The sequence below is a fragment of the Squalius cephalus genome, assembly GCF_949319135.1.
Source record: "Squalius cephalus genome assembly, chromosome: 23".
In the NCBI taxonomy this organism is placed as follows: Eukaryota; Metazoa; Chordata; class Actinopteri; order Cypriniformes; family Leuciscidae; genus Squalius; species Squalius cephalus.
In genome coordinates, this window is record NC_137144.1 from 20,443,264 (window position 1) to 20,466,111 (window position 22,848).

The window sequence follows — 22,848 nt, forward strand, 5'->3', positions numbered from 1 at the left end:
ACTTAATTTGCATAATTCACACAACTTCCCCTTTTGATTTGTGGGGACCTAGATAGAACAAGAAATATATTACTAATGACAAATAATAGGCATTTATACGAAGTAATTCCTCAGATTGCATTTGTCCATTTGCCCTTAAAAAAAATGGGTTCAATCTACAACCAAGCTTCACTCTTGCATAGAACACCTATGGCCAGTTTCACAGACCAGCCTTAAGATAGTCTCAGACTAAAGTGTGTGTTTAAGCCGTTTTAACTGAAAGCACATCTTAAATTAAGTCCTTTGTGTCCAAGTGCCATTGTTTTGTCTCAAGATGCACACCAGTAATGCTTATTTCTAAGACACGTTTATAAAAGCTACTTAAATGTCCTAACTGAACTAAAGGCCTAATCCTGGTTTAATCTAAATCCTGTCTGTGAAACCAGGCCCTAGTGTTGTGCTTGTAATCATCTCCTCAACATGCAGAATATTTGTTTGGATCGATTGATTGTTCTTACAATTGATTGGAATATTAGTGTGATTGAAGTGGATTATATGTGAATGGAGAACTTTTTCACTGCAACAAAGGACTGCATGCAAGTAATGAATTATTGTCTGGATATTTTCCAACCCATTTCATACCCACAGGTAAAACATTTAAACCTTTCCACTTCAAACTATTCTTTCTATAATTGTAATTTTTTCGGCCAACCTCCCAGCATCAGCTGCTACTCATTCACCTGATACTTATAAAAAATAAAACAAAATCTACTACTAATTGAGCTTCAACACATTTATTCACTACTAATAAATGTAAAACTTTACGGTCTTCAAATCGCGGTTCTTCAGTGCTTCTGGTTCAGCTTTTAAACATTTGTCACAGTCGCTCTTTGCTTGTACAATGAACGATGTGATGAATGTGATGAATCGCTTCATGTGCCTTTCCACCGCCTGCACCTCTGTCTGCTGCCAGGGTGTCTTCTGGGTACTTTTACCTAAAAGTGGACAGAAAAAACAATTGAAATGATAAAGTGTGTGCTGGAATTCCAATCCGAAGTTCTGAATCCTATTATCAGTATTTATTAGGTCTGGTTATTACAGTTTTTCTCAGTCGCTTTGGTGCATTTCTCACATCACTATTTACATTTGCACAACAGTTAAAGCAGTTCTCAGAACAATTAGTACAAACTGCAAAACCTAGTTGATAACCTGCAAAAGCGTATCACTTGCTCAAAATGGATAGCTCATTCCTCAAAAGCAAGTATTCATGTCAATGAAAGTGTCAGTGTCATCAAGATGAAAAGTCCTGACACCATTGTTTATGAACAAGATAGTCAAATGGCTTGGTTATGTTTTCATTATGACAGTTTATTCTGTAAATGTTTTCCATTGCAAAAAAGTCAGATCTTGGTAACACTACCTGTACATGCTCAAGATAGCACTATATACTATTTGAACAGCCATTTGAAAAATACAGTAAAGTTACACATTACTGTATTTAGTGAGGTAACAGAGTACAAGACACTGAATATGTATGTTTCACATTTTTACTGCATATGCTCTTTGCAATTCTAATTTGTTCACAGCATTGTGCAAATGAAATAAATACAGCTATGCATAGAGCTATGCACAACTGTAAACAATATTGCAGTACATATTGGAACTGAACATACAACATACAGTACATAGTACTGTAATCATTCATGCACATCCAGATGTTCCTCATCAGTGAAAGCTGAGATTCACCTGAGAGAAATTATTCAATTTAGGAGGCATTTTCAGAAAAATAATAATAATAATAATAATAATAATAATAATAATTTAAAAAAAAGTGTAAAATTTGCTTGACAGATTGATAACTAGTTCAACATTTTTGTATGTAATGACTCAAGCAATGAAATGAGGACTATTAGTTTTATATGGAATGACTATTCAGCATTCACAAGTATAGTTAATTTTGACTGACATGACAAGCAAATGATAATGTTATATAACAGCAGAGAGTTGTATGAAAGCAATAGATGCATGTCCAAAAGCATTTGCAGTTTGTTGGAAGGAATGAGAAACTGCTACTATGATGTGCACAAATGACTAAATGTTGTGGAGGTTGAACTAACTGTTGTGCAAATGTAAATAGTGATGTGAGAAATGCACCAAAGCGACTATTATTATTATTATTATTTATTAGGTCTTTTATTATTATTATTTATTAGGTCTTTTATTAGTCGGTTAGTCGCAGGACATACAGGCGCCGGCGCGATCATTTAACTTTCAATACTCTTATCTGTATGAATAAAAGGACAGAGTAATGCAAACTGTAAAGGTTCAACTCTTATTTCTGTAAACTCACAATAACTACAAAATGTTGTGCTTTGTAAAATAATGAAAACAATCAGGATGTGCTTTCTGCTGTCTCAGTGAACTTGAGCATCACAGAAATGAGCCGAAACTCAGCGTATACTCGCCTCACACCAGGGTGGGAATTATACCGCGGCCACGGCCGCCGTTGCCCTAAACTTTGGCCTTCATGCCCCGTGAAAAAAAAATCATCGTACGGCCACAGTGGCCTGTGTGCCCTGGCCCTGTCCAAGTTCCATGTATAAAGCAGAGCATGTGAGCGGAGTGGAGCGGGAGCGAGCGGGGAGCGCGAGCGGGCGGATCTTGGACAGAGCGCAGAGCGGCAATTTCAAAAGGACAGAGCGTCGCCCTATTTCCCGCTCCAGTTTCGCTCCGCTCACACCACGAGTCTGAAGCATGCTTAGTCAAGCCTGACCCTGAATCCATCTGTCTTGCACAGTCATCAACAGTAGACTATTTTCAGTCAAAACTCAGCTCAATAATGGAGTTCAAAAACTCCAAACCATTATGTAGCCTACTATTAATAAGTCGCTCCGGAGTATAAATCGCAACAGTCAAAAAATGCGCCATGAAGAAGAAAAAACACATACAGTATAGGCCTAGCCTAAGTCGCACTGGACTATAAGTCGCATTTATTTAGAAATTTATTTCACAAAAAAAAAAAAACACAATGTTACAGACAAGTATAGCCTACTTGCCTCACAGACCTGAGACATATATATAAAGCTTGAAATGTCTACTTTTAAACAGAACAATTCAAAACGAAAGAAAACAGACTTCTCTCTTATGTAATCCGTATGAAATGTGCAATTCTCTCTGGCGCGTTCACTACTGCGAAGATCGCGAGTCAGCATCTTTCCAGCCGACACAGACATAAAAAAAATAAAAAACTGGTTTATTAGTAAACAATTAAAATGTCTCCTGCTATATTTTACATATTCATAATCATTAATTTTGCCGGTTCGTTGTGACAGCTTTTAGGTGCTTTATTGGCAGCAGCGCCACCCTTACATCGCATCAGCACCGAAAACATAGAGATTCTTTTCTTTTGGGGGCATTTTGTTTGTGGTCAGACTTTCTCAGTTGTTTTTAGGCGCGATGTTAGAGGATGCTGCTAATAAAGTTGCTAGTAGGCCCACACATTGGCTTCACGTTTATTATTATAGGCTAAAAAAAATACCCCAGGTTTTATGCCGTTCGTATCATTTTATTTTGTTGTATTTATCCGCCACACCTTTAAGGCCGGTCCGTGAAAATATTGTCTGATATTAAACCGATCTGTGGCGCAAAAAAGCTTGGGGACCGCTACAAGTGATATACATGTAGATTTTTTTCCTTTTTTGGAGCGAGCGGGGGGCGATTTGAGTGGAGCGCGAAGCAAACTGCGTTGAGCGCTGAGCAATAATGATTGTGAGGGTGTATACCTTCTGGATGGAATGGTTCTCTCTCTCACACTCACATGATATAGAGGACTGAATGAATATTTTGAATGCTTTTATTGGCATTTGTGTTGTTTCTGAATGCTTTTATTGGCATTTATGTTGTTTCTATTGTTGTGTGAGGGTGTATACCTTCTGGATGTAATGGCGCTCTCTCTCTCTCTCTCATTAAAAAATGTTTTTTTTTATTAAAAAAGTCATAATCCATGTCTTATTCCAAATTAGGATGTTATGGTATCAATCTGAATGGGAAAACCATCGAATTGTACTCAATGGCCTTTGTGCCCTGTCATATGGCCTTGGTGCCCCTAAAAAAAAAAGAAAAGGTGGAGGCCAAATGGCCTTGCCCCTAAAATTACATAATTCCCACCCTGCCTCACACACACACACACGTGAGAAATATATCTATAGAAAGCTTGAAATGTCTGCTTTTAAACGAATCAATTCAAGTGGAAAATAAATACTCAGATTATGTAATCCGTATGAAATGCGAGTCACTGCGGAGATGACGAGTCTGTATCATCGACTTAATCTCTGCAGCCGAGAATATCAATAAATTATTACAATGTTTGTTTAGACAGTCTCCTTCTGACACAAGACACACTCAATCATTATTTTTGCCGGTGCGCTGCGGAACTTTAAGTGTGCGCTTGATCGCTAATTAGGCTATGTATTATATAGGCAATTAAAGGCTCATTATTATGAGTTATGGCTTATTAATATAAAAATGCGATTAGTTGACTAATAGCTTAATGAACGACTACTAGTCGACTAGAAAAAAAAAAAACTTTAGTCGAGGGCAGCCCTAGTATTTATGTCAGCATCTATATTGCAAGAGAAATTAATTTGCACTCTACCTATAAATAGAATTACACTGTCAATCAAACAGTGATTTTTACATTCAGTCACTTGGCCTGAAATGATCATTGGAGAAAAGGAAAATATATTAGGATCAATGTCTTGGCTGCAAGTTATTTTTATGCATCCATCCACTCAAACTGCTCCAGGGGTTAGGCTAGTTATTACTGATTCGGTGTTTTCATTTTTAGAACAGCTACAGTTCCTACTAGTGCCACAAAACACCTAGTAGATTCTAGCATCAACCAAGTAACCCTCTAAACAACTACAGATGGGTTCCTGAGCAACATGACTGTCAATCTCCCTCGGACTGGGGCTCCATGCAAGATCTCACCTCGTGGGGTCTCAATGATCCTAAGAAAGGTGAGAAATCAGCCCAGAACTACACGGGAGGAGCTGGTCAATGACCTAAAAAGAGCTGTGACCACCGTTTCCAAGGTTACTGTTGGTAATACACTAAGACATCATGGTTTGAAATCATGCATGGCACGGAAGGTTCCCCTGCTTAAACCAGCACATGTCAAGGCCCGTCTTAAGTTTGCCAATGACCATTTGGATGATCCAGAGGAGTCATGGGAGAAAGTCATGTGATCAGATGAGACCAAAATAGAACTTTTTGGTCATAATTCCACTAAACGTGTTTGGAGGAAGAAGAATGATGAGTACCATCCCAAGAACACCATCCCTACTGTGAAGCATGGGGGTGGTAGCATCATGCTTTGGGGGTGTTTTTCTGCACATGGGACAGGGCGACTGCACTGTATTAAGGAGAGGATGACTGGGGCCATGTATTGCGAGATTTTGGGGAACAACCTCCTTCCCTCAGTTATGTAGTCAAATGATATGTAGATGAGGATCTGCATAGTAAAACTAGGCGTCGTAAGCTCCACATATGGTTATTTCGGGTGGAGATGCATGTACGCACAATCTTCCGCTGACTGGGATTTATAAAGTGAATTCTGCGCAGGTTCTGGCGTACGCACGGTTTTATAAGTCTGAATATTTTTTTGCGTACGCCATTTTTGGCTTTCGGGCGCACGTACACTTTTAGTAAGGTTCCTACGCACAGTTTTATAAATGAGGCCCCTGGTCTGAGATCTGGGTGTTAAAGTGCTCCTAAAGGGTCTAATTTAGTCTAAGAAATGTGTAAAGAGTTCACCTTTGGAAGAAGGCCTCACAGCACTGGCTCCTGTAGGCATCTCTTCATCTGATGGTGGTCTGGGTCTCTTGGGTGGTGGCGGCATGTCATTCCTCTTGGTAGGAGGAAGTGCCACCTCTGCTGATGGTTCTATGGAAAATAATCAAAGTTCAACATTTTCAGAAAGATACAATTTAAATGTACTATAGAATGCTGACAATACACTGTTATTTGTCACACTTATGCACTAATTATTTAAAATCATTAAAGTACAATAAACCCTAAACCTGTGCAATTGTTCATTATTGCAAGTATAATTGAACTACATCTTTCCAGCAGACATTTAATCAAATATAAGTGCAAGTAAATTGAGTATAACCATTTTATTTCATGTCTTAATCATCTGACATGATTCGTTTTGTGCCATGACACAACCAACACGAGAAGAGAGCAGATCAGCTAGTGTTTTATGAAAAATGAAAAATGTACAAGTTTCTCCTATGAAATATATTTTTTATGGTAGTAAACTCACAAAAAAATATTCACTCCAGAATGAATGTTTAGTGTAATTTAGTTGAAGAATAGCTTGGAGGCATTTGATTCATTACACAATGAGCCGTTTCGTCAAAAAAAACAACATTTGTTCAGCATACTAAAGCATCTTCTTTAATGTTGGCTATGATGTTAGAACAATATTTTTGTCTGTCAGGTCTTCACAAGTTACGTGACTGAAAATTATGAATAACTGCAAAATGTAATAGTGTATTTTGACAGTAATACAAACCGTCAACAGTAGATGAACAGTGTCCCTCTTGTATGCTCCCGTCTTCCTCATCACAGTCAATAACGTTTCTGTGGAAGTTCAAAGTACAGCTTAACAATGGTATATAATGGATCATAAACACCTGGTATACGAATAGATGGTAGGGGTGTAACGGTTCACAAAATTTACGTTTCAGTTCAATACGATACACTTGTGTCACGGTTCGGTACGTTTTTGATACAGCAAAAAGAAAAAAAATGCCAGAGTAATTTCCTTGATTTAATTTTTTTATTCTTTTTTTTATTAAAACTAACATCATAAAGTATGATTTTTTTTTACTTTGAGCAATTCTGGAGCTATAATTGACTCTTCTTAGGAGCATATAAAACAAAACGCTCCTTGGAAAAAGTGAAATGTAATATTGTAGTAGTTATAAACAAAGGTTTATTTTAGTTCAGATTAACATTTGAGGGCAGCAATTGTATTTACAATGTCAAGTCAAGTCATCTTCATTTATATAGCGCTTTTAACAATGTAGATTGTCTCAAAGCAGCTTTACAGAGATAAGCTTATAATTTAAGGTAACAGAGATTGTTTCGGCTTTACAGCAGAGTTAAGTTATTTCCATCTAAAGTTAGTTTTGATTGATTTGCTTCCGTCGCAACGATCAAGCAATGTAGCCGCTAAGACGACACCATTCCCTCTACACAGACTTTAAACGCGAACCTGTGAGAAACGCTGATGGCGTTCACATGCGCATTTAGAATGGGTTCTATAGTTATGTGCGTTTGAATATACGCAGGTTTGGAATTCCCTACAAGCCAAGCCTAAACAAAGTACTTGTCTTTCCTTATAAATTTTGATAAAGAATTTTATTTTATTTTGTTGCTTTGGGGTAGGAACGCGAAACGAACAACGCCTTTCCCGACAACGCCTTATCTGTAGAGTGGTAGTGGGATCCTCCATAGGGAGAGACTAGTTGGCACTTCAGCACTGCGTTGTCATCGGTCCAGGCGAAAGTCATTCGTCAGATCTGGATACGGCCTGGATCCGGCAGGCTGCAGGAAAACCTCGGGATAAACACAGACACTAAAATTAGCGTAGATGCCATTCTTCTCATGATGTAACGAGTACATCAGGATTTTTGGGAAGTGTTCCCGAAAGCTAGGTCAAAGAGATGTGTCTTTAGTCTAGCTTTGAACTGACAGAGTGTGTCTGCTTCCCGGACAATGGTAGGAAGACTGTTCCAGAGTTTTGGTGCTAAATAGGAAAAGGATCTACCGCCAGCAGTCGATTTTGATATTCTAGGTATTAGTAACTGGCCGGAATTTTGAGATCGCAATAGACGTGACGGACTATAATGCGTTAAGAGCTCGCTCAAGTACTGCGGAGCTAAACCATTTAGTGCTTTGTAAGTGATCAGCAATATTTTAAAATTTATGCGATGTTTAATAGGGAGCCAATGCAGTTTTGACAGAACCGGGCTAATATGGTCATACTTCCTGGTTCTAGTAAGAACTCGAGCTGCTGCGTTTTGGACCAGCTGTAGTTTGTTTATTAAGCGTGCAGGACAACCACCCAGTAGAGCATTACAATAATCTAGCCTTGAGGTCATGAACGCATGAACTAATTGTTCCGCATGTGTCAATGAGAGCATATGGTGTAATTTAGATATATTTTTAAATGGAAAAATGCAGTTTTACAGATACTAGACACGTGACTTTCAAATGAAAGATTGGTATCAAAGAGCACACCCAGGTTCCTAACCGACGACGAAGACTTAACAGAGCAGCCATCAAGTGTTAGACAGTATTCTAGGTTATTACGTGAGGAAGTTTTTTGTCCAATAATTAGAAACTCTGTTTTTTCAGAATTTAGAAGTAGGAAATTACGAGTCATCCAATTTTTTTATATCCGCTATGCATTCCGTTCATTTTGTGAATTGATAAGTTTCGTTAGGTTTTGAAGAAATATAGAGTATCATCGGCATAACAGTGAAAGCTAATGCCATGTTTCCTAATGATTTCTCCTAATGGTAGCATGTACAGAGTGAACAGCAGCGGTCCTAGTACTGAGCCTTGTGGTACGCCATACTGAACTTGTGATCGATGAGACATCTCATCATTTACTGCTACAAACTGATAACGGTCAGATAAGTATGATTTAAACCATGCTAGTGCATTTCCACTAATGCCAACATAATGTTCTAATCTATTTAAAAGAACGTTGTGGTCAATGGTGTCAAATGCAGCACTAAGATCGAGTAACACTAATAGAGAGATACAACCACGATCGGATGATAAGAGCAAATCATTTGTGACTCTAACGAGAGCTGTCTCGGTACTATGGTACGGTCTAAATCCTGAATGGAAATCCTCGCAGAGATCATTTCTTTCAAGAAAGGAACACAGTTGTGAGGATACTGCCTTTTCTAATATCTTTGACAGAAAAGGTAGATTCGAGATCGGCCTATAATTGACTAATTCTGTAGGATCAAGTTGCGTTTTTTTAACAAGCGGTTTAATCATAGCCAGCTTAAAGGTTTTTGGTACGTATCCTAGAGACAAAGACGAATTAATGATATTAAGAAGAGGATCTATGACCTCTGGAAGTATTTCTTTCAGTAGCTTAGTTGGTATAGGGTCTAACATACATGTTGTAGATTTAGATGATTTAATGAGTTTAATAAATTCTTCCTCTCCTATATCAACGAATTAATCCAATTTTTCCTCAGGGAGACTACAATGCACTGCCTGATGCGATACTGTAGTAGACGGTTGCATAGTTATAATTTTGTCCCTGATATTATCAATCTTATAAGTGAAGAAGTTCATAAAATCATTACTGCTGTGTTGCTTGGAAACTTCGGTGCTTGAAGCTTTATTTTTCGTTAGTTTAGCCACCGTTTCAAATAAATACCTAGGATTATGTTTATTTTCTTCTAATAGGGTTGAAAAATAAGCAGATCTAGCAGCTTTTAAAGCCTCTCTGTAAGTAATTGAGCTCTCCTTCCATGAAATGCGAAATACCTCTAGTTTTGTTTTCTTCCAGTTGCGCTCCATTTTTCTGGCTGCTCTCTTAAGGGCCTGAGTGTGCTCGTTGTACCACGGCGTTGGACTATTTTCTTTAATCTTCTTTAAGCGCAACGGAGCAACTGTGTCTAAAGTGCTGGAAAAGAGAGAGTTAAACATTTCTGTTGTAATATCGAGTTTATTTTAATGTCAAAATAAAACCAACGTAATGTTACTTGAAGGCATTATAGCCTACTATTCCTGCCAAACTTCCATGGTTGCAGTTAGTGTTACTACAGTAAATCCATGGTAAATCCATCTGTGGACACCGGATAGTTCATTTATGGCACAATGTTTCTCCTGGTTTCCACGTCAGAGCTGTTTGAACCGTTAATAACGGAGAAATGTGAATGTTTCTCACAAGATCTCTCAGCGATGTTATTACTTCTGTGGCGAATTCAAATGATTTCTTTACTGGATCTCTTATTAGCGCTGTGTAGTAACAGTGTCGTATGATCATGATCAGCTTGCGCTGCACTGGTCCAAACTGATAAACGGTCCGTCAACCACACAATAACGAGCAGTTTCGTTCCGCTTGCATTACGTTTGCCATTTGACGTTGGACAATGTTGTGGTCGCGCCGGCGTCTCTTACATAACGAGAGCGCTTGCCACACGCGACCCGCCTACATTTGAAATAACGAAATTTTGGTCGGCAGGAAAAATGGTCCAACGAACCGTTCGGTTTGAAAATGCGTACCGAACACAGAACCGAAAGCATCGTACCAAACAGTTCAATACGAATACGTGTATCGTTACACCCCTAATAGATGGTAAACAGAAAATCAAACAGAAAATCAAACAAAAGTCAAATAAAATACCACACCATCAGGATCTATCCCAATTTCATCCAAGTTCTTGCCATGGAACTCAGCTAATCTTCCTTGCTCAAGAGCCATTAGAACTTTGCTGATCTTGGCAAGTTGCAGGGTCTTCTCAGGGAGTCGATAGAACTCATGATGGATTCTTATGTCGTGTCCAAGAAAGTTTGCCAGCTAGTCCATCTCGGTGTCAGTCATATTCAGCACTGTTGAAAGGGTTGCGGCATGCTTTCGCAGTCTTGTAGATGTCAGTGACTTGGGACACTTTGCGTCACACACCTTTGCAAAGCCACGGAGGCAGTCTGACCCTCGAAAATATGTCATGGCTTCTGGTCTTGCAAACATATAGGAATTGTCTTTCAGAACCCCACAAGCCTCTCTCTGCTTAACAAGGAGTTCTAAGGCACATAGCATTTTTGAAGTCAGAAGAATTGGAACTGGTCGACCACGCTTCCCCCTTGCGATAACCCTTGTGAAGTGTCTGCAGAGATTGTTTTCCACTTCAGAGAGTGCCCAGTCCACATCCTCATGTGGATCAGAAGTGTCTCTTGATAGAAATGCAGACAAAGGCATGCTCGAAACCACTCCTTCCCTGCGCCGGTTAAAGAGAATCATCTGGGCTAGACACACCTTTGCCAGAAAAAAAAACAATTATTCCTGTCCAGCAAACCTTGCTCACACACACATCTTGATTAAAACCAGCTTCATGAGGACCTTTCACACACAACGTTATATTTCCTTATGGGGACTAGTTTCATCATATTCAACACACAAGTTTGAACTCAAACACTGACTGAAAGTGTGTTGTGGGGACGTCGTGAGTGTCCATTTTAAAGCAACAATTAACCTAGAAAATAAATCCCTGTGAAGGATAAAACTGGCCCTAAATACTCCACTAGCACTAAACTACAGGACACATGTCGTTACATGGTTTAATGTACTAATTTACACCAGATACGCATCAAAATATGCCTAAAAATCACTAAACCATGACAAAGAGAGACAGTAGACCTAAATCTTTAGTGATGAATGTGAACGTACCTGTTGAGGAGAGTTGATCTGAGCAGATTCATCATCCATCTGAGTCTCTGACTGGAGAGAAGGATCAGAAGCACTCGCTGCGCTGGTTTTAATGGCAACGCTGGTTATCTGTAAGAGACAACATTCATAATGACAAGATATTAGAACATGGAAACACAAGAGAGAAATCTGAAGCAGATACCACATGATTTCAGAGAAATAGACAAATCAACTTCATCTAAAACATTTATTCCTGTCCAGTCAACCCCTGTCTGCGCTCACACACATCTGGATAAAACCCGGCTTCATGGGGACCTTTCACACACCTTCATGGGGACCTTTCACACACAATGTTATAGTTCCTTATGGGGACTAGTTTCATCAAATTCAACACATGAGTTTGAACTCAAACACTGACTGAAAGTGTGTTGTGGGGACGTCGTGAGTGTCCATTTTAAAGCAACAATTAACCTAGAAAATAATTCCCTGTGAAGGATAAAACTGGCCCTAAATACTCCACTAGCACTAAACTACAGGACACATGTCGTTACACGGTTTAATGTACTAATTTACACCAGATACGCATCAAAATATGCCTAAAAATCACTAAACCATGACAAAGAGAGACAGTAGACCTAAATCTTTAGTGATGAATGTGAACGTACCTGTTGAGGAGAGTTGATCTGAGCAGATTCATCATCCATCTGAGTCTCTGACTGGAGAGAAGGATCAGAAGCACTCGCTGCGCTGGTTTTAATGGCAACGCTGGTTATCTGTAAGAGACAACATTCATAATGACAAGATATTAGAACATGGAAACACAAGAGAAAAATTTGAAGCAGATACCACATGATTTTATAAAAAGAGACAAATCAACTTCATCTAAAACATTTATTCCTGTCCAGTCAACCCCTGTCTGCGCTCACGCACATCTGGATAAAACCCGGCTTCATGGGGACCTTTCACACACCTTCATGGGGACCTTTCACACACAATGTCATAGTTCCTTATGGGGACTAGTTTCATCAAATTCAACACATGAGTTTGAACTCAAACACTGACTGAAAGTGTGTTGTGGGGACGTCGTGAGTGTCCATTTTAAAGCAACAATTAACCTAGAAAATAATTCCCTGTGAAGGATAAAACTGGCCCTAAATACTCCACTAGCACTAAACTACAGGACACATGTCGTTACACGGTTTAATGTACTAATTTACACCAGATACGCATCAAAATATGCCTAAAAATCACTAAACCATGACAAAGAGAGACAGTAGACCTAAATCTTTAGTGATGAATGTGAACGTACCTGTTGAGGAGAGTTGATCTGAGCAGATTCATCATCCATCTGAGTCTCTGACTGGAGAGAAGGATCAGAAGCACTCGCTGCGCTGGTTTTAATGGCAACGCTGGTTATCTGTAAGAGACAACATTCATAATGACAAGATATTAGAACATGGAAACACAAGAGAGAAATCTGAAGCAGATACCACATGATTTCAGAGAAATAGACAAATCAACTTCATCTAAAACATTTATTCCTGTCTAGTCAACCCCTGTCTGCGCTCACACACATCTGGATAAAACCCGGCTTCATGGGGACCTTTCACACACAATGTCATAGTTCCTTATGGGGACTAGTTTCATCAAATTCAACACATGAGTTTGAACTCAAACACTGACTGAAAGTGTGTTGTGGGGACGTCGTGAGTGTCCATTTTAAAGCAACAATTAACCTAGAAAATAATTCCCTGTGAAGGATAAAACTGGCCCTAAATACTCCACTAGCACTAAACTACAGGACACATGTCGTTACACGGTTTAATGTACTAATTTACACCAGATACGCATCAAAATATGCCTAAAAATCACTAAACCATGACAAAGAGAGACAGTAGACCTAAATCTTTAGTGATGAATGTGAACGTACCTGTTGAGGAGAGTTGATCTGAGCAGATTCATCATCCATCTGAGTCTCTGACTGGAGAGAAGGATCAGAAGCACTCGCTGCGCTGGTTTTAATGGCAACGCTGGTTATCTGTAAGAGACAACATTCATAATGACAAGATATTAGAACATGGAAACACAAGAGAGAAATCTGAAGCAGATACCACATGATTTCAGAGAAATAGACAAATCAACTTCATCTAAAACATTTATTCCTGTCTAGTCAACCCCTGTCTGCGCTCACACACATCTGGATAAAACCCGGCTTCATGGGGACCTTTCACACACCTTCATGGGGACCTTTCACACACAATGTTATAGTTCCTTATGGGGACTAGTTTCATCAAATTCAACACATGAGTTTGAACTCAAACACTGACTGAAAGTGTGTTGTGGGGACGTCGTGAGTGTCCATTTTAAAGCAACAATTAACCTAGAAAATAAATCCTTATGAAGGATAAAACTGGCCCTAAATACTCCACTAGCACTAAACTACAGGACACATGTCGTTACACGGTTTAATGTACTAATTTACACCAGATACGCATCAAAATATGCCTAAAAATCACTAAACCATGACAAAGAGAGACAGTAGACCTAAATCTTTAGTGATGAATGTGAACGTACCTGTTGAGGAGAGTTGATCTGAGCAGATTCATCATCCATCTGAGTCTCTGACTGGAGAGAAGGATCAGAAGCACTCGCTGCGCTGGTTTTAATGGCAACGCTGGTTATCTGTAAGAGACAACATTCATAATGACAAGATATTAGAACATGGAAACACAAGAGAGAAATTTGAAGCAGATACCACATGATTTTATAGAAAGAGACAAATCAACTTCATCTAAAACATTTATTCCTGTCCAGTCAACCCCTGTCTGCGCTCACACACATCTGGATAAAACCCGGCTTCATGGGGACCTGTCACACACCTTCATGGGGACCTTTCACACACAACGTTATAGTTCCTTATGGGGACTAGTTTCACCAAATTCAACACATGAGTTTGAACTCAAACACTGACTGAAAGTGTGTTGTGGGGACTTCGTGAGTGTCCATTTTAAAGCAACAATTAACCTAGAAAATAATTCCCTGTGAAGGATAAAACTGGCCCTAAATACTCCACTAGCACTAAACTACAGGACACATGTCGTTACACGGTTTAATGTACTAATTTACACCAGATACGCATCAAAATATGCCTAAAAATCACTAAACCATGACAAAGAGAGACAGTAGACCTAAATCTTTAGTGATGAATGTGAACGTACCTGTTGAGGAGAGTTGATCTGAGCAGATTCATCATCCATCTGAGTCTCTGACTGGAGAGAAGGATCAGAAGCACTCGCTGCACTGGTTTTAATGGCAACGCTGGTTATCTGTAAGAGACAACATTCATAATGACAAGATATTAGAACATGGAAACACAAGAGAGAAATCTGAAGCAGATACCACAGGATTTCAGAGAAATAGACAAATCAACTTCATCTAAAACATTTATTCCTGTCCAGTCAACCCCTGTCTGCGCTCACACACATCTGGATAAAACCCGGCTTCATGGGGACCTTTCACACACCTTCATGGGGACCTTTCACACACCACGTTATAGTTCCTTATGGGGACTAGTTTCATCAAATTCAACACACAAGTTTTAAGTCAAACACTGACTGAAAGTGTGTTGTGGGGACGTCGTGACTGTCCATTTTAAAGCAACAATTAATCCAGAAAAAAATCCCTGTGAAGGATAAAACTGGCCCTAAATACTCCACTAGCACTAACCTACTGGACACATGTCGTTACACGGTTTAATTTACTAATTTACACCAGATACGCATCAAAATATGCTTAAAAATCACTAAACCATGACAAAGAGAGACAGTAGACCTAAATCTTTAGTGATGAATGTAGGGATGCACCGATCCGATACTCAGTATCGGAATCGGCTCCGATACTGCCATTTTTGGCGGATCGGGTATCGGTCAGACAAGGCCGATCCAAATCCGATATTGTGCGTATACTATTCAGTGTTATTGTTAAGCCCCACAAACATTATAAAGCACCATAAGTTTTCGTGCACAATATTTTAAGTGTTCTGAAGCCATTATACAGTATAATGTGAGATATAAATTAATATTTAAGTGTTAAATTCAAGATCACGTAAACGTTTCCCTCAGCTGCGGCTGTCAATCATTCTTCATTCAGCACTCAAACAGCGCGTCGCGTCCGGTTATGACAGAACACACGATGAAACTCTCTCCAAGATGATTCAATGTTACTATTATTATACTTGATCTGTAGATAAAGGTCTATGGTTTCACATAAAACAACTTTATCTTGCTGGACTTTATTGCTGTACCTTAATCATGTTACTTTCCACCGGGTGTCTGTTAGATCACAACAGTAGAGTAAAGTCAGGTACTATTTGTTCTTCACGCGCACAGTAACTGAAATTTAAAAGAAAATGCTGAATAGACTATTGCATAGATAGATACTGTATAATACACTATGCATCATATGTATTTTCTTTGTGCTTTAAACTTTTCAATGCGGACTCGACGCGCTGCGCGCTGTGACTCATGTTGCTTCAAGAGCATCATTCTGCGCTCGGGATGCGCATAAGCGCTGTGGGCCACACTGTATTGGAGCCTTTCATATCGTAATACAGGGACGCAATGAAAGATTATTAATAGCCGTTCTTGTCCTGTCCTATCTATTATGTTGCTACCTTATTAAACAGCTGTGCTATACATTTAAAAAATGTCTCAATTTTATAGTAGGATATAAAATAATTGCTATTTTTATCTTGTTTTTCATGAATGTATTTTACAACAATACAAAGAGCAATGTGTAAAGTTTTACCAGATTTAGTGTTACACTTATTGTCTCTAATTTGTTCTCCACTAAACATTTTTTTCACAAAATGTTCAGATTTTATACAATTAATTGTGCACTCGTGATTTTTCTAGACTAAATTTTATTGCTGAATTATCCACTAATCTAGTTTATAATAGCATTTATGTCAGATTATGATCATATATTTTTTGTTGGTGTTTTTCTTTTTTTTCAGTTCTTATCAGTTTAACACAGAGTAATAGAAATTCTACTTGATTAAAAAAAAACTGCGCTGGTATCGGTACGGATCGGTATCGGCCGATACTCAGAATTTTTGGTATCGGATCGGTTCTGAAAAAATGGTATCGTTGCATCCCTAGATGAATGTGAACGTACCTGTTGAGGAGAGTTGATCTGAGCAGATTCATCATCCATCTGAGTCTCTGACTGGAGAGAAGGATCAGAAGCACTCGCTGCACTGGTTTTAATGGCAACGCTGGTTATCTGTAAGAGACAACATTCATAATGACAAGATATTAGAACATGGAAACACAAGAGATAAATCTGAAGCAGATACCACATGATTTCAGAATTAAAAAAAAAAAAAAAAAATACAAAAACATTTACAATTAAAACATGTCTTCATTTTACATAGTTAATCTTTAGTTTATTTTTGTGATTACATTTCACCCATAAGTTGCAATAAGGCCATTGCATGCCACACATAACTTGCAGAAAGAAAAGTGGCCTAAGACTGTACCACCTCACTCTTTAAATGTATAAATTTTAGGGGTGGGGTAGAAACACTGACCTAAAACGTAACTTAACTTATCATTTATAGACATGATTAGATTCATAGATTTCTAATAGATTCAAATTATAATCTATTCAACCAACAACTTGCTTAACATGTTGCAACAATGATATATTCTGTACACAGTGTGCTTTGCAACATACTTGTGTTCTCCAAGGGTAGTCTTCTCCTCCATAATCATAGGCAATTTCTTCTCCTTCTTTAATGTCATCCAGGGCAAACAGACAAAGGTGAGGCTTTCCATTGACGTCAGTTTTCTTCATCTTACAATTTGGATATTTGTGGTCATCAATAACGATCCGCCGAAACGATCCATCTTCTCTTGAGGCATCAATACTTAAATATGAAAGCATGAGAAAAGGATGAATACAAGTATTACAATATACCACCCCAAATCAGTGTCTTTTTTTACTATAGTTTAGCACAGGGTTTCTCAAACTCAGTCCTGGAGGGCCACTGTCCTGCACAGTTTAGCTCCAAAACTGATCAAACACACCTAGCTGTGAGTTTCTAGTGATCCTGAAGACATTGATTAGTTTGCTCAGGTGTGTTTGATCAGGGTTGGAGCTAAACTGTGCAGGACAGTGGCCCTGCAGGACTGAGTTTGAGAGACCCTGGTTTAGCATAAGGAATATGGTGCAACTTGACTTCTTACCACCATGTTTTCCCTCGCCAAATGAAATCAAACATAAATGCAGCACAGGATGCGTGGTAACATGTTCTTCTTCTCTGCAGCTCTGCATCATTTATCATATCTCCCCTGTACTCAAAATCACCTTTGCAAAAGGCACCCTTTGCGAATAGACCACGTCCTGCAAAATACAGAATTTTTTTTTTTTCACCAAAAATAAAATCTTATAGATAAAGGATGCCAAATACACAAAAAGACATCAATAGTTGGCAGCAGTATGGTTAGGACATGCATATGATGGTAAATATTAAATGATAAATCACACCACCTTACCTTTCACTGGATTGATATACTTCACATCTAATTTGAATGTTTTGTCAGTCTTCGAAACAACATGATGCATGGCATCCTTAAGGGGGCTGATTCGTGGTGGCATTTCAAACTGAGAGAAAAAAAATTGTAATAAATAATAGTGTGAAAATGGGGAGACATGCAGAATTAAACTAGCATGTTCAATAAGTAGATAAGAATGTTATTGTAATGTAACACTGCATTACAATGATATCGTATGTATCAATGTAAGACAAGAAATCAGAACTCAAGGATATCACATTTATTGACTAACTTACTAGCCTTGAGGGCATAAACTCAACATTTTCACTTAGGCTCTAATCTCTCACAAAACCAACATCTATATAATCCCAGGTAGCCTTGACAATTAACTACTTATTTGGCTCTTAACCTAACTACTCTTTTGAACGATCTCGCCATACAAACCCCAGTTTATTTTAAGTTACTGTCATAATTAAAACAAAGTTTATTCATTTAAAGCTACTTACCATTTCAGTGTTTTTATTTTTGCCTAACGTTACTTAATTGCTCTGTTAACGATATCAATACTAAAAGTCAAACACAAGTGTGATATTCCTCCCCCTCACCCTGTCCTGACAAGTAATAAAACATAACATTACCTTTAATTTAAAGTAGAAAATAATCTACTGTCCAGCACGCGAACTAGACAGAAACAGACTTAATAACCCAATTCCTTCATTAGCAATCAATCAGACTAAACACCTGACGACACTTTTCAGTTGAAATGAAGTACTTAACATTACATTGTATGATTTTGTGATCGCTTATTGGAAAAACACAAAAACACGTCAGGCCACACTTAGCCTCAACAATTAGCACTAACTAGCTAGCAGCTAACGTTAGCCCGCTGCCTAATCTAATTAACCTAACTGGTTTCATACATATGTGCTTAACGTACCTTGAGCTTCACTTTTATCCTCTGCAGAAGTTTAGATCCTTAGTTGGCATCTCCAGTAAATAATCTTCTTCTTTGTCTTCCGTGTACAGTATCAATTTAATACTTATATTTTCAAGTTGTTGTTGAATTCCTTCCTTATGAGGACCCGGAAGTGGGCGGTACTCAACCATAATTGGAAAATGTGTGTGTGGAGAAGTGAGTGCATTACCAGCCAAAAATGTTTGGGGGCGCAGCTGAGCACACACTTCACACACTCACACTACCTCATAATCGTGTGTTATGGGCCAATGCTGAAACTCCGCCCAGCACCTTCAGAATAGTTCCTCTATTCAATTCAATGGGTCATCCTTATGGGGACCTGATTTTTGGTCCCCACAACGCAAGAGGTCCCCATTACGTGACTGTGTAAACAGATTCTTGTCCCCACAACGTGATAAATACCAACTCACGCACACACACACACACACACACACACACACACACACACACACACACACACACACACACACACACACACACACACACACACACACACACACACACACACACACACAAATTCCTGTTAGCCTGTGGCTAAGTGCTATCTTATTCATACTAACTGTTCATTATGAGAACATCCTTGTGGGTCTGTGTGTGTGATACGTCCACACATTCATTTTCACCGCAGTGCTCATATTCTGTCGGGTTATGTCTCCTGTGAGCAACTGTTTTCCTTTTTTTTTAGTTCCTGTAGCACCAATTATCCCGTAATTATAAATTTCATATGTCAAAAACACCATAGTAAACCATAACCCACTGTTTCACAGTTCTGAACACTGACAACACTAATTGATGCCCCTTGCCCAGGACCCAAAGGAGAATTCCCAATCTCACACTCCTTGCGCTGGAAACGCACTGAATGGATTATTCCTGAAAAGTCATAAATCTTTCACTGTGAAGTGCGAATCTGAGACAAGCACTGGTCAGAGATCATTAAAAAGACACTTAGCGCACAGACCCGAGGCCCACTGCTCGGCACGAGTGTATATAGTTTTCTGTTTTCGTTCTTCTATCCGCTACTGTGACAGCTATAGGTGTAGTATCATAGGCCATCTCTGGGGCGCTAATACATATTTGGACTGATTAATTGCTCCCTACTGAGTGGAGAAGAAGATTTGTCTTTCGTGTCCCTCTGTCTACTGTCCTTCTCCTCAGTCCTTGAAGGCCAAGGTAAGGACAGTGGTGTCACAAGCACCTTCAGGCCTCTGCGGCATTGTGGGAAGGGATTTGCGATGTATCATGGATGTGACTGCAGTGCAGCGGTAATGACCTAGGGTGGTAGGCTAGCCGTCTCATGAGAATAGCCCACATGATGTGGGTTCTATATAAAACCTGTTTCCATTATAGTGTGCTCTATGTAACGGCTAATATTATTGACCAATTATTCGGCTTCGATATGAACTGATGAAACTCATCTCTCCTTTTTGAGTTTGACTTATTATTAGCATAATACCATGGCCATTTGTGTAGCAACAACATTCCTTTGGTTCCTGTATGTTATTGAAAAGTGGTCTTAAAGTAGAATTTCATAAGAGTACAGTAGAAATTTTTTAGTACCCCTATTATTCTTTTTCGGATATAATCTTTCATGTCGTGTGTAATATAGTAGCTGTTTGAATGTAAAAGGTCTGCAAATTTCAAATATCAAAGTGCACGACAAATGGAGTTATTGTCTCCTAAATGAAATTCCGGTCTTACATCTTGGACGAACCTATGTAGGTTTTCAGCAAATTTGCATACTGTTTATACACCTCTCTTCATTGGCTGCCCGTGAACAGCGTGTTTTTTGACCAGCCCTCAAACACTGTAGTCGTAGCCGAGGCCTGGAAGAGTTTTGTTTGTGTTGTCGACATCGAGAAGCCTTTTTTTTGTGCTGCAAAAGCAAGTTTACTTTACATGCATGTTTAGGAAGACCAAATTCTTTATCAAACCATTTCAGATACTGTGAGAACAGGGGTGATGCTGCAGTGTATATAATGAGAAAGCATTTTTTTGTTCTATTTTTGATATCTGTATGCAGAGAAATCTGTTATTTCAAAACTCTAAATCCCCAAAGAGTGTTTCGCTATGCATGTATCCCCATTTAACTGTATGTAGGCTATTTATTTATTTATCTTTTAATTTATTTTTATTGCCGAGGTTTAAGTCTGGGTGAATTAGCATTTAAAGCAGGCTTACAGTATCTGGGACAGTGCAAAAAGCCATGAATAACTGACAGCTGTTGAAAGCAGACAAGCGTAGAGGATGAGGCAGCCGTAGAAACGAGTCTGAACAAAGCAAACGGAGCGATACATTGCTGACAGAGGGGATTCGAATATCCATGTGTGGGAAGGAAGGCCAGCCTTGCCTTGGAGAAGTAACTCTGACCTTGAAGATGCATTTGATGAATGTGTATTGGTCGAATAGTCACAGAGAAGCTGGTGAAATATTCATATGGATTTATTTTTGATGGGACTCTTTGGTGTACAGTAGGTGTGGGTTTTGCTTGTGCATGTCTGCAGCTCATTTCCATGCAACTAAGTCGTATATGAAGCCAAATGCCGTTTATCCTTAAAAACCGGACCCATGACTGCACAAAATACGGAAAATACTCTGTAGAGCTACAAAATCTGCCTTTTATGATCTTCAAGGTTTATTTGAGGTCGCAAAAGGCATCACGGTCCCCCAAGAACTCCACAGCGGCAATTACTGTCTTGCAGGTGTCAAATATAAAATATGTTTTCTCATCAGAGCTGCCAGTCCGTTCTGGTGCCTGTCTAGCGTCCGCGGTGTCCCACAGATAACACTGTCCTCCTGAGGGAGTGACACCTGTTGTCTGTTGTTTACAGGTAGAAAGCCTTTCCCATGGTCCGCTGGCTGGCTGAGGGAAGCTCGGGGCCTGCCCCTGGCCCTCGGGTTACCCCTTCATGCATAGTTACCTTACCCGGGACTGCAGGCTATGTATCTAATTGTCATTTTATGACCGTTTAGCCCTTGCCTTCCCCGTAACTTCTTCGGCGTGTATTATTGATGAGACGCTGCCATCCCAGAGCAGCTCACCAAATGCTTTGGGGCACTGAGAGCACAGCTCTCTGTCACGTCATTGTGAGGCTCATGCGTCTCCAAATGTGTAAATGCCAAAACCACAGCGTGGCCGTCCACGGACAACATTGTTGTTTGAATATGGAGGCTAATTAGACACAGCTGTGCCGCAGCGATATGCGTATGGAAAACGAGGTAAAATAATATGGCTTTTTTTGCTGCTCTCCATTGTGTCTGCTCCCTTTTCCAGCTTCACAAAGATGCTCTCATTTAATTGAGGTGTTAATCAGAGATTTGGAATTTAATTACTGAGGTTTGTGCAGTGGGGACATACATACTTTTATTTCTTTATTTTCTGACTCCATTTGGTCACAGGATTTCTAAGAAATAGGAAATTAATCATTTATCAAGTATATATACGATGTTAGAGGTGGAACTGAGCAGTAGCATCATAAAAGAATTGTAGCATAGCTAATTGTCAAGTAGTACAAATTTAGCCTAGTCTGGGTTGGTGTTTTTTTTTTTTTAGATTAACTTGGGTAAAAGGGTTGAAGGTTAAGTATGACTAAGTTTAAGAGTGGCTTGGAGTGGCTTGGAGTAGCTTTGCACTTACTACAGCGTTACATTTTCTCTGACTGCAATTAAGCAAGATAAGTGTCTGTGACGCACGCACGCACACACACACACACACACAGTTTGAAGTTTACATGTTTTATGGGGACTTTCCATTAACATACTGATTTTTAAACTGTACAAACTATGTTCATTTTCAAAAAACTTAATTTCGTATGATTTATGGGCTGTTTTCATGGGGACCAAAAATTGTGATATACTTATAACAATGTTTA

At 39.1% G+C, this 22,848-nt stretch overlaps 2 protein-coding genes across 4 annotated transcripts in view; one reads left to right on the forward strand and one right to left on the reverse strand.

The window, feature by feature from the left end:
- Positions 1 to 22,848, forward strand: part of ntrk3a (neurotrophic tyrosine kinase, receptor, type 3a) — a 215,508-nt gene that overhangs the window by 67,124 nt on the left and 125,536 nt on the right. The gene's annotated exons all lie outside the window — the stretch shown is intronic.
- On the reverse strand, positions 758 to 19,377 carry LOC307151224 (uncharacterized protein). The gene is made up of 13 exons (XM_079859117.1): positions 18,941 to 19,377; positions 18,004 to 18,112; positions 17,695 to 17,851; positions 14,665 to 17,375; positions 14,021 to 14,128; positions 13,377 to 13,484; positions 12,756 to 12,863; positions 12,112 to 12,219; positions 11,468 to 11,575; positions 10,432 to 11,056; positions 6,557 to 6,624; positions 5,794 to 5,922; positions 758 to 974 (listed from the first exon to the last, which is right to left on the reverse strand). Exons 4-10 carry the CDS (start codon positions 14,701 to 14,703, stop codon positions 10,601 to 10,603), a joined length of 1,035 nt encoding a protein of 344 aa, XP_079715243.1. The 5' UTR covers positions 14,704 to 17,375; positions 17,695 to 17,851; positions 18,004 to 18,112; positions 18,941 to 19,377; the 3' UTR covers positions 758 to 974; positions 5,794 to 5,922; positions 6,557 to 6,624; positions 10,432 to 10,600.

What these genes read in the sequence shown, in the direction of transcription:
- LOC307151224 (XM_079859117.1), bottom strand. Translation starts at nt 14,703, where the DNA reads ATGGATGATGAATCTGCTCAGATCAACTCTCCTCAACAG. An exon ending in AGATCAACTCTCCTCAACAG is followed by an intron (nt 11,576 to 12,111) that starts GTACGTTCACAT and finishes TGTCTCTTACAG; the next exon opens with ATAACCAGCGTTGCCATTAA. An exon ending in AGATCAACTCTCCTCAACAG is followed by an intron (nt 11,057 to 11,467) that starts GTACGTTCACAT and finishes TTTCTGGCAAAG; the next exon opens with GTGTGTCTAGCCCAGATGAT.